This window comes from Gekko japonicus, unplaced genomic scaffold, assembly GCF_001447785.1.
Source record: "Gekko japonicus isolate JY-2015 unplaced genomic scaffold, Gekko_japonicus_V1.1 scaffold441, whole genome shotgun sequence".
NCBI classification, from domain to species: Eukaryota; Metazoa; Chordata; class Lepidosauria; order Squamata; family Gekkonidae; genus Gekko; species Gekko japonicus.
In genome coordinates this window covers 1,025,350-1,040,379 of record NW_015172017.1, presented here as the reverse complement: position 1 = coordinate 1,040,379, position 15,030 = coordinate 1,025,350, and the positions used below count along the sequence as shown (strand labels likewise).

Genomic DNA, 15,030 nt, shown 5'->3' with positions numbered 1-15,030 from the left:
AAACCGATCCTAGGTTAGCATTCCTAGGTACAGGTCTCATTATAGCATGGAGTGTGCGTGCCCAGCCCTGGTTCCATTGTGTCCCAGTGATTGTGTTGTGACAAAGGGTGATTCCGCACTAGTCCTTAAACCCTGGTTCAACCCTGTCCCCGAATTTACGTTCTACACTACACTCGAGTTCACCCCTGTAATTATCTCTGGTTATTTTTTTGTTTCCACATTACATTGAGGTCCCCCCGGTTTTGCCTCACACTTGTCCCGGGATGAACAGATGCTGTTTTAACCAGGGATGAATGCAAGGAGCTGCGGTGGCTCAATTGGTTAAGACGCTGAACTGCAGGCTGTGGAAGGTCAGTAGTTCAGCAGACCCGGGTGCCGCAAGACGGAGTGAGCTCCCGTCTCTAGTTCCAGCTCCTGCCAACCTAGCAGTTCGAAAGCAAGAAATTGCAAGTAGATAAATAGGGACCACTTCGGTGGGAAGGGAACAGCGTTCCGTGCGCCTTGGTGTTTAGTCATGCCGGCCACATGACCACAGAAACGTCTTCGGACAGCGCTGGCTCTACGGCTTGGAAACGGAGATGAGCACCGCAACCCTAGAGTCGGATTCGACTGCCTTTCGAGCAAGGGAACCTTTACCTTTAAATGCAAGGTATTGTGTTGCAAGTTGAACTCTGATGAAACCAGGAATCCAAGTACGGGAAAGGACCAAAGAGAGCAGCTTATGTGCCCTGTAATCAAGAGGCACACATCTCTGTGCAGCTCCTTCCTGTTGCCAGTTAATTTCATTCCACCTGCTCTTGGTGAGCCCCTCTTGAGACGGGCCGTGGCTCAGTGGTGGATCCTCTGCTCCGCATGCAGGAGGTCCCAGGTTCAATCCCCGGCATGTCCAGTTTGAAAGGATTGGATAATAGTGGTGTCAAAGACCATCACCTGGAACCCTGGAGAGCCACTCCAGGCAGAGGAGACAATCACCTCGGTAGACAAATGGTCATTCGCTTCACGTGTTCCAGATTAGTCTCTATGGGCAGGTGGGATTTTAAAGGAAGATAGGGATGGGGTTTATTTTCATTATTGTTATTTCTTAATTGTAAGACCCGAACAGAAGAATGGTGGCAGGTCTACACATAAAGGTAAAGTTTTCCTTTGCTTGAAAGCCAGTCGAGTCCGACTCTAGGGTTGCGGTGCTCATCTCCATTTCCAAGCCAAAGAGCCAGCGCTGTACAAAGACGTCTCCGTGGTCATGTGGCCGTCATGACGAGGCGCACGGAATGATGTTACCTTCTCACCGAAGTGGTACCTATTTATCTTCTTGCAGTTTCTTGCTTTCGAACGGCTAGGTTGGCAGGAGCTGGAACTAGAGACGGGAGCTCACTCCGTCATGTGGCACACTCGGGTCTCGAACTGCCAAACTGCCGACCTTCCGACCTTCTTAACCACTGAGCCACCGCGGCCCCGAGGTCTGCACATAGCCCATCTATAAAAAGTTTTTAGGTATCTAAAAAGATGTCCATGCTCAATTGTTGTCTATATAACATACATTCAGATGTTAAAGTTCTAAGGTCCTCAATCCATTGTGGACGTCTTATCTTTCCAGTGTTGTAAATAAGTTTATTAGCAGCAGTAAGGACATGGATAGTCCATCTTCATTGGGCCATCCAGGGCTATTTTGGGGCAGGAACGCACAGGAACGGAGTTCCGGCTGGCTCCTGTGTTGGCCACGCCCAGCAGGAACTCATTAGCATAATAGGCCACACCCAGCAGCAGAAACTCATTAGGATTGGCTACATTAGGGGTGTGTGGCCTAACATGCAAATAAGTTCCTGCTACAAAAAAAGCCCTGGGTTTTGACAACAAAGTAAACAGAATAAGAAGCAAAAGGTGGGTGTGACTGGATGACCACACTTCTGGTAACATGGGGGTGTGTGGCCTAGTATGCCAATGAGCTGTGCTATCAGGGGGTGTGGCCTAATATGCTAATGTATTTCTGCTGTTGGGTGTGGCCTATTATGCCAATGAGTTCCTGTTGGGCTTTTTCTACAAAAAAAGCCCTGGGGCCATCAGTTAGCCTCCAGGAGACAGGCGAAGAATACACAAAAGCATTCTCAAAGATGAGTGTCTATTCTAGTAGAAAACTGATATGAGTAATGACTTCCTGCCCTGACCCAAATATTCCAGGCTGGGCAATCTCGTCAGATCTCAGAATCTAAGCAAGGTTAGCCTTGCTTAGTACTTGGATGGGAGACCACCAAGGAAATCAAGAGTTGCTGTGCAAAGGCAGGCGATGGCAAACGGCCCCTGAACATCTCTTGCCTTGAAAACCCTATGGGGTCACCCCCAGTGTTCCCTCTAAGCTGACTTAGTGTGAGCTAGCTCAGTTCTTGAGCCTCAGGCTCACACATTTTTGCCTTCGCTCAGGAAGGAGAGCTCCAGAGCAAACTGATTTATGCAGTAGCCAAACCGCTCGCTCACAACTTTAATGCCAGTAGCTCACAAAGTGGAATTTTTGCTCACAGGGCTCCACAGCTTAGAGGGAGCATTGGTCACCACAAGTTGCCTTTGATGGCCCTCTTCCCCCAACAAAGACTTCCCCCCCCAAAGATTGAATACCTGGACAGGCCCTAAGGATGTGTTTAAGGAGATGTGGCTTGTAAGTTGCAGTGCCAACAATCAGACACTTTTTGCTTAGTCCTTTACTTAAAAGGGTTCTGTGATTTCTTCTATATCCTGCAACTTTTTTTTTTTCATTTTTGCTGAATAAGTTGCGATAGAAACATGGGGTGGATGGGGTTTAGTTACCTTGGGCAGGATCTCTGGAAGAGGCAGCATGGGAATTTTCTACGGGAATAAAAATTTATTTATTTATATTTATTTATTTATTTGATTTACTCCCCGCCAAAGTAGACTCAGGGCGGCTTACAAGAATAACATAAGAACAATTATGACATGGGTAAAAACCATCTAAAAACAATTCAAAACATAAAGTGCTAGCTGGTTGTAAACGAATACATTAGGGATGGCGGAAACAGTTACTTTATTCATCAGTTCTCAATCTTTATCATATACATACGACTGGCACAGGCTGTAATGGTGGAGTCGAGCACCTCTTTAATGATGTTGGTGGTGGTGGTAGAGGCTCCTTAGTCCAGTGGTGGCGAACCTATGGCACGGGTGCCAGAGGTGGCACTCAGAGCCCTCTCTGTGGGCACGCGTGCCATCGCCACAGCCAGGCCCAGACCATCATTAAAGTGTTGAATTCTCTGCCAAATAATTTTAAGTAAATGAAAGCATTTGGGATTGCTTTCCTTACTTTGTTTGGATCATCTTAAGTTAATGTCTGAGTTGTTTTTTCTAAAGTACAACCTCAGGATTCAGGTTAAATTGCCGTGTTGGCACTTTGCGATAAATAAGTGGGTTTTGGGTCACAGCTTGGGCACTCGGTCTCTAAAAGGTTCGCTATCACTGCCTTAGTCGAAGGCCTGGTGGAAGAGCTCTGTCTTGCAGGCCCTGCGGAACAAGGATAGTGGAAAGGCCTGGCAGAGAAACTGATAGTCAACAAGGATAGTGGAAAGGCCTGGCAGTGAAACTGAAGATCGTTCTTGTCTTGAGGGTTTCCAGAGCACCTTTTGTCCACTTCGTCCTCTCTTGCTGCACGTTGGACCCTCGTCGTTAACCCACCACGCAGAACCACGCTGTGCCTCTCTGACGGGGGCGTGCCTTTCTCTGTCGTCTTCTGCAGGCCAGCTCCTCGCAAGGCAGTTCCTCTGGCCTCTCGGTCGTCAAGGTGCTGAGTAGCAGTGAGGTGGCGGCCCTCCCGTCCTCCAGCGGGACGACACGGAGCAGCTCGGACGAATCCCGCAAGCTGGAGCACCAGAAGAAGCAGGAGAAAGCCAACCGGATCGTGGCCGAGGCCATCGCCCGGGCCCGAGCGCGGGGCGAGCAGAACATCCCCCGCGTGCTGAACGAAGACGAGCTGCCCAGCGTGCGCCCCGAGGAGACGGGCGAGCGCAAGCGGCGCCGGAAGGGTGGAGGCGAGCGCGTCCCCAAGGAGGAGCGGCCCCGAAAGGGCAGAGGCCAGGGGGGGTCCGGCAAGAGCAAAGGGCGGGGGAAGCCCAGGTAAGGGGGTGATGTGGGGAGCGTTTCATCAGGCCCTCTCGGTGCTCTTCAGGGTGGAGTTCTGTATTATTATTTCCCCCCCCATTCCTCTCCCCCTCATTCCTTCCAGCACCATCACACCGGTGGTGGGGAAGAAGCGGAAACGAAACGCCTCTTCCGACAATTCGGATGCCGAGGTGATGCCGGCTCAGTCCCCGCGTGAGGAGGAAGAAAGCAGTGTCCAGGTGAGGCCAAAGAGCGGGCAGCTTCCAGAAGGTGGGGGTCGAAGCCTCCTGAAGCATTTTGCTTCACCGGTTAGAAAGAACACTTGGCATAGCACTCAAACTGCTGCACGTGGCATTGGGGTGTGGGGTGGGGGCTCAGCTCGTTCCCGGTGTACCTTTGCCCCCTGTTCAACCTTTTTCTGTTTCTCAAAGATGATGGTCACAGTCACAGAACAGACCGCAAAAAGAAGAAAGAAACTGTGAGGTAACTGCGCTAGATAATATTTCAATAATAATCACAAAATTGTACAAAAATGTGTGCAGAGAATTATATAAATATACAAGACAATAGAAAATGATGTGTGGACAATGGTCTCCGGAATGCTCTGCCGTTTCGATACTATTCTTCTTCTGAGAGTGAATGAAAACATACAGCGAATCTTGGTCTGTCTTTTCAACGAGTAGGTATCAAAAATAATTGTGTTCCTGGGGCAAGGTGCTTGTATAATGCCTAATGGAGGCATTATACAAGCACCTTGCCCCAGGAACATTCTGTCAGAGAAATTCTTGCAATTAAGTCATGATACATCGGTGAATATTATGGATTTTTGATACCTACTAGTTGAAAAGACAGACCAAGAGTCGCTGTATGTTTTCATTCACTCTCAGAAGAAGAATAGTATCGAAACGATAGAGCATTCCGGAGACCATCGTCAACACATCATTTTCTATTGTCTTGTATATTTATATAATTTTCTGCACACATTTTTGTACAATTTTGTGATTATTATTGAAATATTATCTAGCGCAGTTACCTCACAGTTTCTTTCTTCTTTTTGCGGCACCTTTTTTTGTTTGCCAGCACCACGGTATCTTCATGGGTGTATTCAGGGGTCTTGTTGTAGAAAAAGAGCTGCCGGAGCTCATTAGCATAACTCATTAGCATAACTTATTTGCATATGCCACGCCCCCTGACATCACCGGAAGTGACAGAAGGCCACACCCCCTGACATCACCGGAAGTGTGTCAGAAGGCCCGGCTACTTATCCTCCTGCTTCATCCTCATTCCCAAACGGAATGAGGATCGAAGCAGAGGGCGGGGTAAAGAAGGGGGCGGGGCTTCACCACGTGACCGCCCCGCCCCCTAGAGGTTCTCTTCCGGAGCTCCGTACCTGAGAGCTCCCCCCCGACTAGAGCCCTGGGTGTATTGCACACTTCGGTCCAAAAGGTTGTCTACCTGTGCTCTGTGGTAGAACCGAGCTTCATATTTCAGACGGTGCAAAGTTATTCTCGTCTGGTCGAACAAAACGCCCTTTCGTCTTCCGCCGTGCCAGCCCACATTCCCACGATGGCTAGGCTAGATTACTGCAACTTGCTCCTCGTGGGTCTGCCGTTGAAGGCAGTACAGATGCTTCAGATGGTGTAAAATGCCGCTGCCCCTTTGCTCGCGATAGCGAGCTGATCATACCAAACTGGAACAACTGCCAGTTACTAGTCTGATTCCAAGTTAAGTTTTAGGTCCTTTTAAAGGTCTCGTAAAGCCCTTCATGACTTGGGGTTCATGTGTCTCTGGAGCGGCCGGTATGAATGCGGATGCCCTTTTTAGTTGTGCACGGTGCTTCCTGCTTAACGGTCTCCCCCTTGTGTCCCCTCTTTATTCCCTTTTCCCCTTCAGAAAGCTTTGCAAAACAGCTTCCGATGATATCTCCTCTCTAAGACTGACTAATGGGGCCGATCTGTTTAATGGGCTGGGCCATGCCAACGGTCCTCTATTTGTCTTGCGTTTGCTGTGTATGCACTTCTGCTTTCTTCTTCTTTTTTTCTTCTTTTTTTCTTCTTTTTCTTCTTTTTTCTTCTTCTTTTTCTTCTTTTTCTTCTTCTTTTTCTTCTTCTTTTTCTTCTTCTTTTTCCTTCTTTTTCCTTCTTTTTTCTTCTTTTTTCTTTTTTCTTCTTTTTTGCTTCTTTTTTGCTTTTTTTGCTTCTTGCATTGTACACCGGCTTTCCCCTCCCTTTTTTTTGGCTGCTTATTCTTAAAACTGTCAGTTTCTGCTGGTATAGGGAAAATATTACATAAGGGCTACAAAAGTAGAGCAACCCGGGCTCGGAGGCGAGGTGGCGTCTATTCATGCACGAGGGCGAACGTCCCGCTGAGAGCCACGATGGTGTCTTTCTGGCTTGCGTCATGGAGTTCTGATCTTTCTGGTTGGCGTCTCCCCCCCCATACACACACACAGGGTGAACGGGGAAGCGAGAAGAGATTCGCAGAGCATTGCGTGAACTTGGCTTTGTCCCCCTCCCTCCCCAGAAGCGGCGCTCCAACCGGCAAGTGAAACGGAAAAAGTACACAGAGGACCTGGACATCAAGATCACCGACGATGAGGACGACGAGGAGCTGGACGTGACGGGGCCCATCAAGACCGAGCAGCCCCCGGCCCCGGAACCTCCCGCCCCGGAGCCGATACCGGAAGGGGAAACGATGCCTTCCATGCAGTTCTTTGTGGTAAGGTCCCCCAGTTTGGGCAGCTGTTCCCCCCGAGGCCGTGCTCGTTCCCACACCCCTTCTTTAAAAGGGGGGAGGCTGAGTGGGAACTCAGGTTGCCAACTCTGGCTTGGGAAATTCCTGGAGATTTGGGGGTGGAGCCTGGGGAGGGTGGGATTTGGGGAGGGGCCTCGGCTGGGTCCAGGGCCATGGATCTCCATGTATCACGCCCTCCAGAGCATCTCTTTTCTCCAGGGGGAACGGATCTCTGTAGTCTGGAGATCAGCTGTTATTCAGTCAGCCAGTTTGGTGTCGTGGTTAAGTGCGCGGACTCTGATCTGGGAGAACCGGGTTTGATTCCCCACTCCTCCACTTGCACCTGCTGGTTTGACCTTGGGTCAGTCACAAGCTCTGACACAGCTGTACTTGAAAGAGAGCAGTTTCTCTCAGAGCTCTCTCAGCCCCACCTCCCTCACAGGGTGTCTGTTGTGGGGAGGGGAAGGGAAAGGAGTTTGTAAGCCGCTCTGAGACACCTTTGGGTAGTGAAGGGCGGGTTATAAATCCAATCTCCACTTCTTCTTCTTTTACCTCCCAGGGTGTCTGTTGTGGGGAGGGGAAGGGAAGGAGATTATAAGCCGCTCTGAGACTCCAAGTGAAGGGTGGGGTATAAATCCAATCTCCTCCTCATTCCAGGAGAACTCCGGGCCCCACCTGAAGGTTGGCAACCCTGATAGGAAGAACGTCAAGTGACCCTAATTTTATTTATTCATTTAAGACCTTTCTTGGTCACCTTTTTACCTTACAAGAACTCCAGGCGGCTTACAATCAGTGTTCTCTCTAAGTTGAGTTAGTGTGAGTTAGCTCACAGTTTTTTTAGCCTCTGGCTCACACAGTTTTGTCTTCGCTCAGACAGGATGGCTCCAGAGCAAACTGATTTATGCAGCAGCCAAATCGCTCGCTCACAACTTTAATGCCAGGAGCTCACAAAGTACCATTTTTGTTGGCAAGACTGTACAGCTTAGAGGGAATATTGACTACAATGTTACCTCTAAACGGAGTTAGTGTGAGCGAGCCCACAGTTTTTAAGCCTCCGGCTCACACATTCTTGCCTTAGCTCAGGAAGGATGGCTCCAGAGCAAACCAATTTACGCAGCAGCCAAACCGCTCGCTCACAACTTTAATGCCAGTAGCTCAGAAAGTAGAATTTGTGCTCACAAGACTGCACAGCTTAGAGAGGGAGCATTGCTTACAATCTAAATAAAAACACAATAAAATACATAAACTGCTACTGTAAAATCAATAATTTAAAACAGCTAAAAAGAGTGACTGAGGGGAACCTCCCAGAGGTGCTAATTGTTGGCTGTCCAGAGGAACTGGTTGGCCACTGTGTGAGAGAAGATGCTGGAGTAGATGGACCACTGGTCTGATCCAGCAGGGCTCTTCTGATGTTCTTAGGAAGGCCTCTGCCTCTATGCCCTGTTGTTGGCTGTCCAGAGGAACTGGTTGGCCACTGTGTGAGACAGGATGCTGGAGTAGATGGACCACTGGTCTGATCCAGCAGGGCTCTTCTGATGTTCTTAGGAAGGCCTCGGCCTCTATGCCCTATCGTTGGCTGTCCAGAGGAACTGGTTGGCCACTGTGTGAGAGAGGATGCCGGACTAGATGGACCACTGGTCTGATCCAGCAGGGCTCTTCTGATGTTCTTAGGAAGGCCTCGGCCTCTATGCCCTGTTGTTGGCCCTCCAGAGGAACTGGTTGGCCACTGTGTGAGACAGGATGCTGGAGTAGATGGACCACTGGTCTGATCCAGCAGGGCTCTTCTGATGTTCTTAGGAAGGCCTCGGCCTCTATGCCCTGTTGTTGGCCCTCCAGAGGAACTGGTTGGCCACTGTGTGAGAGAGGATGCTGGAGTAGATGGACCACTGGTCTGATCCAGCAGGGCTCTTCTGATGTTCTTAGGAAGGCCTCGGCCTCTATGCCCTGTTGTCGGCTGTCCAGAGGAACTGGTTGGCCACTGTGTGAGACGGGATGCTGGAGTAGGTGGACCGCTGCTCTGATCCAGCAGGGCACTTCTGATGTTCTTAATCTTCGGCTGCCTTCTAATAGTTGAGAGCAAGCAGGTTGCTTGGCGCGGCGTGCTGTAAGATCCATCCGTTTGGAGGAATCTCCCACACTTCTTTCTAGATCCTTGGGGAGTTGCTTTCTCCATTTTCAGTTCTGGAGTTGGGGGGGGGGGTGTCTTCTGCGTTTCATTTAGAGAGACATTCTCCTTCCTCTCTTTCTCAATGCTAGAATTGACAGTCTTCCGATTAATGAAAATCTTTGATTAAGTTTAGGAAAAATATGGCCATGGTTGAAAGTGTTGGGAGCGGGGAGGGTAAAGTAATTCACGGAGGACGGAGCTGTGGGTAGCTGTGATTGCTAAGTGGAACCGAGTACCTCCGAATGCCAGTTGAGGGAGCAGAGAAATTACAAAAACTAACGGGTAGTGCAACTCCTGTACAGGATAGTTATTCTGGTTTGGGGTTCTTTTTTTTGGGGGGGGGGGGTTCCAAATAAAGCAGATCGACCAATCCAAGCTGTTAGTTTGTTCTTACTTTTGGATTGTTTCTCCTCCCCCAGGAAAACCCCAGTGAGGAAGACGCCGCTATTGTAGACAAAGTGTTATCCATGCGGGTGGTGAAGAAGGAGGTAAGTCGCTGTCCCTGCTGTCGGCAGAGTTGCGATAGAGGAGCACTCCTCAGCTGTGCCTTCTCAGTTCAAGGGGATTTGGGATGGTGGGGAGAAGGGCTCCCAGTTTTGGAGATCTGCCCCCCAGACGTCAGAGCTAATTAAGGCAATAATCACTGAAATCGGTGCTTAACAAAGTTTGGTGTCGTGGTGAATTGCGCGGACTCTAATCTGGGAGAACGGGGTTTGATTCCCCACTCCTTCACTTGCACCTGGGTGGATGCCCTCGGGCAAGCCGTAGTTCTGATAAGAGCTGTACTTGAAAAAGAGCAGTTTCTGTCAGAGCTCTCTCAGCCCCATCTACCTCACAGGGTGTCTGTTGAGGGGAGGGGAAGGGGAAAGGAGTTTGTAAGCCGCTCTGAGACACCTTTGGGTAGTGAAGGACGGGGTATAAATCCAATCTCCTCTTCTTCTTTTAAAGAGATTTTTATTGTTTTTGTATGTTTTGTTTATGGAGCTGCGGTGGCTCAAGTGGTTAAGACGCTGAACTGCAGGCTGTGGAAGGTCAGTAGTTCAGCAGTTCGAGACCTGTGTGCCGCATGACGGAGTGAGCTCCCGTCTCTCGTTCCAGCTCCTGCCAACCTAGCAGTTTGAAAGCAAGAAATTGCAAGTAGATACATAGGGACCACGTCAGTGGGAAGGTAACAGCGTTCCGTGCACCTTGGTGTTTAGTCATGCCAGCCACATGACCACGGAAACGTCTTCAGACAGCGCTGGCTCTTCGGCTTGGAAACGGAGATGAGCAACCCTAGAGTCGGACTTGACTGGCTTTCGAGCAACGGAGACCTTTACCTTTACTATGTTTTGTTTGGGTTGAGCCTGCGCTTGTAGGTTGGTGTTGGCTGATCATGGATCATGATAAATGAAGTGAACGAAAAATGCCATTTCTTGATCGTTTAAAAAATGAACGCAATGTGATTTCTAGGGTAACTGCGTTTCCAGCTTTCCAGCGAGGTAGCCGTTTCAGTCTATCACAGCAAAAATGATTACAGGGGTCTCGTGGCACCCTAAAACCAGTTTTCTCCTCCAAGGACAGATCTCCCTAGACCAGAGCCCATCATCAAATTGCATTCCCATGCATTTATCAGTGCCCATCAAATTGACGTTTTCCAAAGTGGTTTTACTTTATTTTATTTAAATCCATTTCATTTTTATCCAACGAGCTCAGGATGGCTCCCCTGATCCCCCCCCCCCCGGTCCTGATTTATCCTCACAACAACCCTGCGAGGCCCTTTAGGCTGAGAGTGGGACTGTCCGAAGGCCGGCCAGGGAGTGTTATGGCAGAGTAGGCATTTGCAACTGACTTTCCCTAATCTGGGCGGTAACGACTACATAACACTGCCTGGTGTCTCAGTTGGAGGATGATAAGCAGGGCTTTTTTTCTGGTGAATGTGCCGGAACAGAGTTCTGGAACCTCTTTGAAAAAATTCTTTTTAAAATGTCTTAAAGTTCATGAGTTTTCCATATACAGATGGAAAACTTCATAAGAACAGAAGAGAAGCCGATGTTGGATCAGGCCAATGGCCCATGCAGTCCAACACTCTGTGTCACACAGTGGCCAAAAACACCAGGGACTCCAAAACCAAACAAAGGTTAGTGGAAAGGAGGGCCAATATTAAAACCTTTTCATAAAAAGAGGTACATGTATTTATTGATAATATCAAATTAAAACATATATAGGGGCCCAATTATAACCAATGTATATAAAACATAATTGGGCCCCTATATATGGTTATAATTGGGCCCCTATATATGTTTTAATTTGATATTATCAATAAATACATGTACCTCTTTTTATGAAAAGGTTTTAATATTGGCCCTCCTTTCCACTAACCTTTGTTTGGTTTTGGAGTTCTTTGTTAGGTTTAGTTTCTTTCCCTTTTTTGTTCTTGCAAAAACACCAGGGGCCATCAGGAGGTCCAGCAGTGGGGCCAGGACACTAGAATCCCTCCCACTGTTCCCCCCCCCCCCCCTTACAGTGCATCACTTGCCCCAGACTGAGAGATCCTATCTATACCTTGTGGCTAATAGCCACTGATGGACCTCTGCTCCATATCCCTCTTGAGAGTTCTGGCTCCTCTTTTTTTTTTTAAAGCCCTGGTGATAAGGCACCTATAAAGGTAAAGGTTCCCTTGCTCGAAAGCCAGTCGAGTCCAACTCTAGGGTTGCGGTGCTCATCTCCGTTTCAAAGCCGAAGAGCCAGCGCTGTCCGAAGACGTTTCCGTGGTCATGTGGCCGGCATGACTAAACACCAAGGCGCCATGGAACAGCACCTATAATGACAGTGAAAAATAAGAGAACTTTAGGGACCAGTTGATGAATTGGTTCCGTTTGGTGCGGAGTCCTCTGCTTTTCTTTCCTTGCTACTCTGATCTCCCCCCCCCCCCCCCCTTCATCTACAGCTCCCCAATGGGCAGTTCACCGAGGCGGAAGAATTCTTTGTGAAATACAAGAACTAGTGAGTGTATCTTGACTCTCTGTCTTAATCTGCACGCAGGCTTCCCAGGGGAGGCTGGGGAGCTGTTTCCTTGGCCTCTGCCGGGGTGGGTTATACCTGCCGGGGAGGGCCGGCTTTGTGCTTATGTACCCATTGCGCCACTTCCTTGGTTACTGTGAAGGTTCTCTGGCAGGCCCGTAGCCAGGATTTTTTTTAATTCGGGGGGTGGGGCTTTAAATAAGTAAGGGGGCACTCTGCACACGCACAAGGGAGGGCCTGGGATGGATGGGAAGTCAGGGGGCCTTGGCGGGAAGTCAGGGGGCCGGGCCCCGGGATGCCCCACTGTTGCTATGGGCCTGTTTTCCGGGCTTTTTTCCCCCTTTGTCCCCCCCCCCGCCGCCTGACACACCCGACTGCATCTTTCCTTTCCTCAAGTTCCTACTTGCACTGTGAATGGGCCACCATCGCTCAGCTCGAGAAAGACAAGCGGATCCACCAGAAGCTAAAGCGCTTTAAGACGAAAATGGCACAGATGAGGCACTTCTTCCACGAGGTACCAGAGCTTTCGTGCGCTCCAGTTCATTTGTTCCCTGCCTTTCTCCCCAGTGGGGACCCAGAGCAGCCCGCATTGTTTTCCTCTCCTCCGTTTCGTCCTCACAACAACCCTGAGGGGTACGACACACGTTTGAGTCCAGCGGCACCTTTGAGACCGACAGAGTTTTATTCACGCTATACCGCTATATGCTAATCCAACTTCAACCGTTGTCACGGCTCAGGTGGGGTGTCACCTGACGATAAGAACATAAGATATGCCAATGTTGGATCAGGCCAAAGGCCCATCCAGTCCAACACTCTGTATCCCACAGTGGCCAGAAATACCAGTGCCATCAGGAGGTCCACCAGTGGGGCCAGGACATTAGAAGCCCTCCCACTGTTGACCCCCCCCCAAGCACCAAGATGACAGAGCATCACTTGCCCCAGAGTCCCTATCTATACCTTGTGGCTAATAGCCACTGATGGACCTCTGCTCCATATGCTTATCTAATTCCCTTTTGAAGCTGTCCATGCTTGTAGCCGCCACCACAAGGTCAAACAACAAGGTGCAGAATAACAGTAAATGGGTGAAAAGAAATCAAATGCCCTAATGCGTCTAAATATATACTGTCCCTAGCTCACTATTCCAAGTGACACTAGACTACCCACCCCTCCCTCAGGATGAGGGGTTTTTCCTTTCAGCAGCCTTCCCTCTGGCTCTGCCCTCTGGGAAGAAGAACAGCTTCTGCTCTGGCACCAGCTCTTTTGTTCCCCAGCCCTCTTCTTCCCTATTGGTCAGTTTTGGCTCCAAAACCTCTCAGGGGCTTCTGGGAGTTGTAGGCCCAGCCTCACCCACTGCTAGCCAGGCTCCCTGGGCCTAGTAGGCCTCTGGTGGCACAGCCCAGATCATAACCACCGTGGATAAAACTTTGTCGGTCTTGAAGGTGCAACTAGACTCAAGCCTTTGTTCTGCTGATTTAGACCAGCACGGCTACCCCACCTGAACCCTGAGAGGTAGGTTAGACTGAGAGTGTGTGACCAGCACAAAGTCACCCAGCGGGCTTCCATGGCAGGAGTAGGGATTCGAACCTGGGTCTCCCCGATACCAGTCTGACACTCTTAACCACCACAGCACCCCGGCTGTCTTGTAGAACTGGAAGCTGAGATGTTTGGCACACAAGTAACCCCTCTTGATCTGGAGGTCCTACCACTGAGCCGGGGGGGGGGGGACACGCACACATTCCCCACCGGCTCACACCTTCTATGTTGTGTCTCCATAGGATGAGGAGCCTTTCAACCCGGACTACGTGGAGGTGGACCGTATCCTGGACGAGTCGCACAGCATTGACAAGGATAACGGAGAGGTAGCCTTGTGGGGGGGAAGAGGGCTGAGGGGAGGGGGAGAGTGCATTAACTGGGCACGGAATCCCCCCCGGGGAGCCAATCGGAGCCAGCGGTCATCAGCCTCCGCCTGTCTCTCCTCCACTGCTGCACAGCCGGTCATCTACTACCTGGTGAAATGGTGTTCGCTGCCCTACGAGGACAGCACGTGGGAGCTCAAGGAAGACGTGGACGAGGGGAAAGTCCGGGAGTTCAAACGCATCCAGTCCAGGCACCCTGAGCTCAAGCGGGTGGTGAGTGACGACTCAGCAGTCCCCTGCCCCCGAGATAGTGATCCCCAGAAGCGTCGTTCCCTTCTGTCTGTGTCAGTTTCCTTAGCAGGATCACACCACACACCAGGGCTTCTTAAGAAGATAAGTGTTTAATGGTAGTCCATTACTAAGAACGAGTAATACAGCTTGTGTCAGGAATGACCGGCAATGTGATGGCCACTGACTTAGAGTAAAATCAAACGTTCCCTCCCAAGCTAAAGCTAATGATTACATTTCGTGCGGGCAAGCAAGCGGCTGTGTGCCCAAACTGTTAAGATTCCCAGGCCGGGCAATGCTGCGGCTGGAAGGAATAACAAGGTCAGAGCAGAGATAAGCAGCGAAAAGCCAGACAGGATGAGCTGGCGTGGAGAAAGAGATGCCCCCTCCACATGCCAACAGCATGACAGGCCGCGCAGGGCTCTTTTTGTAGCCGGAACTCCTCTGCATATTAGGCGACACACCCCTCATGTAGCCAATCCTCCAAGAGCTTACAGTAGCCCCTGTAAGAAGAGCTCTGTAAGCTCTTGGAGAATTGGCTACATTAGGGGTGTGTCGCCAAATATGCAAATGAGTTCCTGCTACAAAAAGAGCCCCTACCTGACAGTCCGTTATGGGATTTGGAGCCCCTGCTTCTTCGTAAGGTGTAACGCGTCCCCCTCGACCAGCTTGGCTTGTCGGACGTTTTGCCCTCTTTGAACCTGTATGAAGCGGCCTCCCCTTGAGTCAGTCTATTTCTGTTTTCTTTTTTAATTCTGATTTTTAAAGAATTTAATTTTTAAATTTTTAATTTTATTTATATATCTATATATATCTATATCTATCTATCTATCTATCTCTATCTATCTATATATCTATATCTATCTATCTATCTATATATATATA

The 15,030-nt window shown here is 49.6% G+C and overlaps 1 protein-coding gene across 1 annotated transcript in view; it reads left to right on the top strand.

The window, feature by feature from the left end:
* CHD8 (chromodomain helicase DNA binding protein 8) overlaps positions 1 to 15,030 on the top strand; it is a 77,965-nt gene that overhangs the window by 5,588 nt on the left and 57,347 nt on the right. Inside the window, exons 3-10 of the mRNA XM_015420459.1 lie at positions 3,737 to 4,113; positions 4,223 to 4,337; positions 6,622 to 6,816; positions 9,418 to 9,486; positions 11,928 to 11,983; positions 12,398 to 12,515; positions 13,777 to 13,860; positions 13,993 to 14,130. Of these exons, the coding sequence (XP_015275945.1) occupies positions 3,737 to 4,113; positions 4,223 to 4,337; positions 6,622 to 6,816; positions 9,418 to 9,486; positions 11,928 to 11,983; positions 12,398 to 12,515; positions 13,777 to 13,860; positions 13,993 to 14,130 (1,152 nt within the window). The remainder of the gene's footprint in view (positions 1 to 3,736; positions 4,114 to 4,222; positions 4,338 to 6,621; positions 6,817 to 9,417; positions 9,487 to 11,927; positions 11,984 to 12,397; positions 12,516 to 13,776; positions 13,861 to 13,992; positions 14,131 to 15,030) is intronic.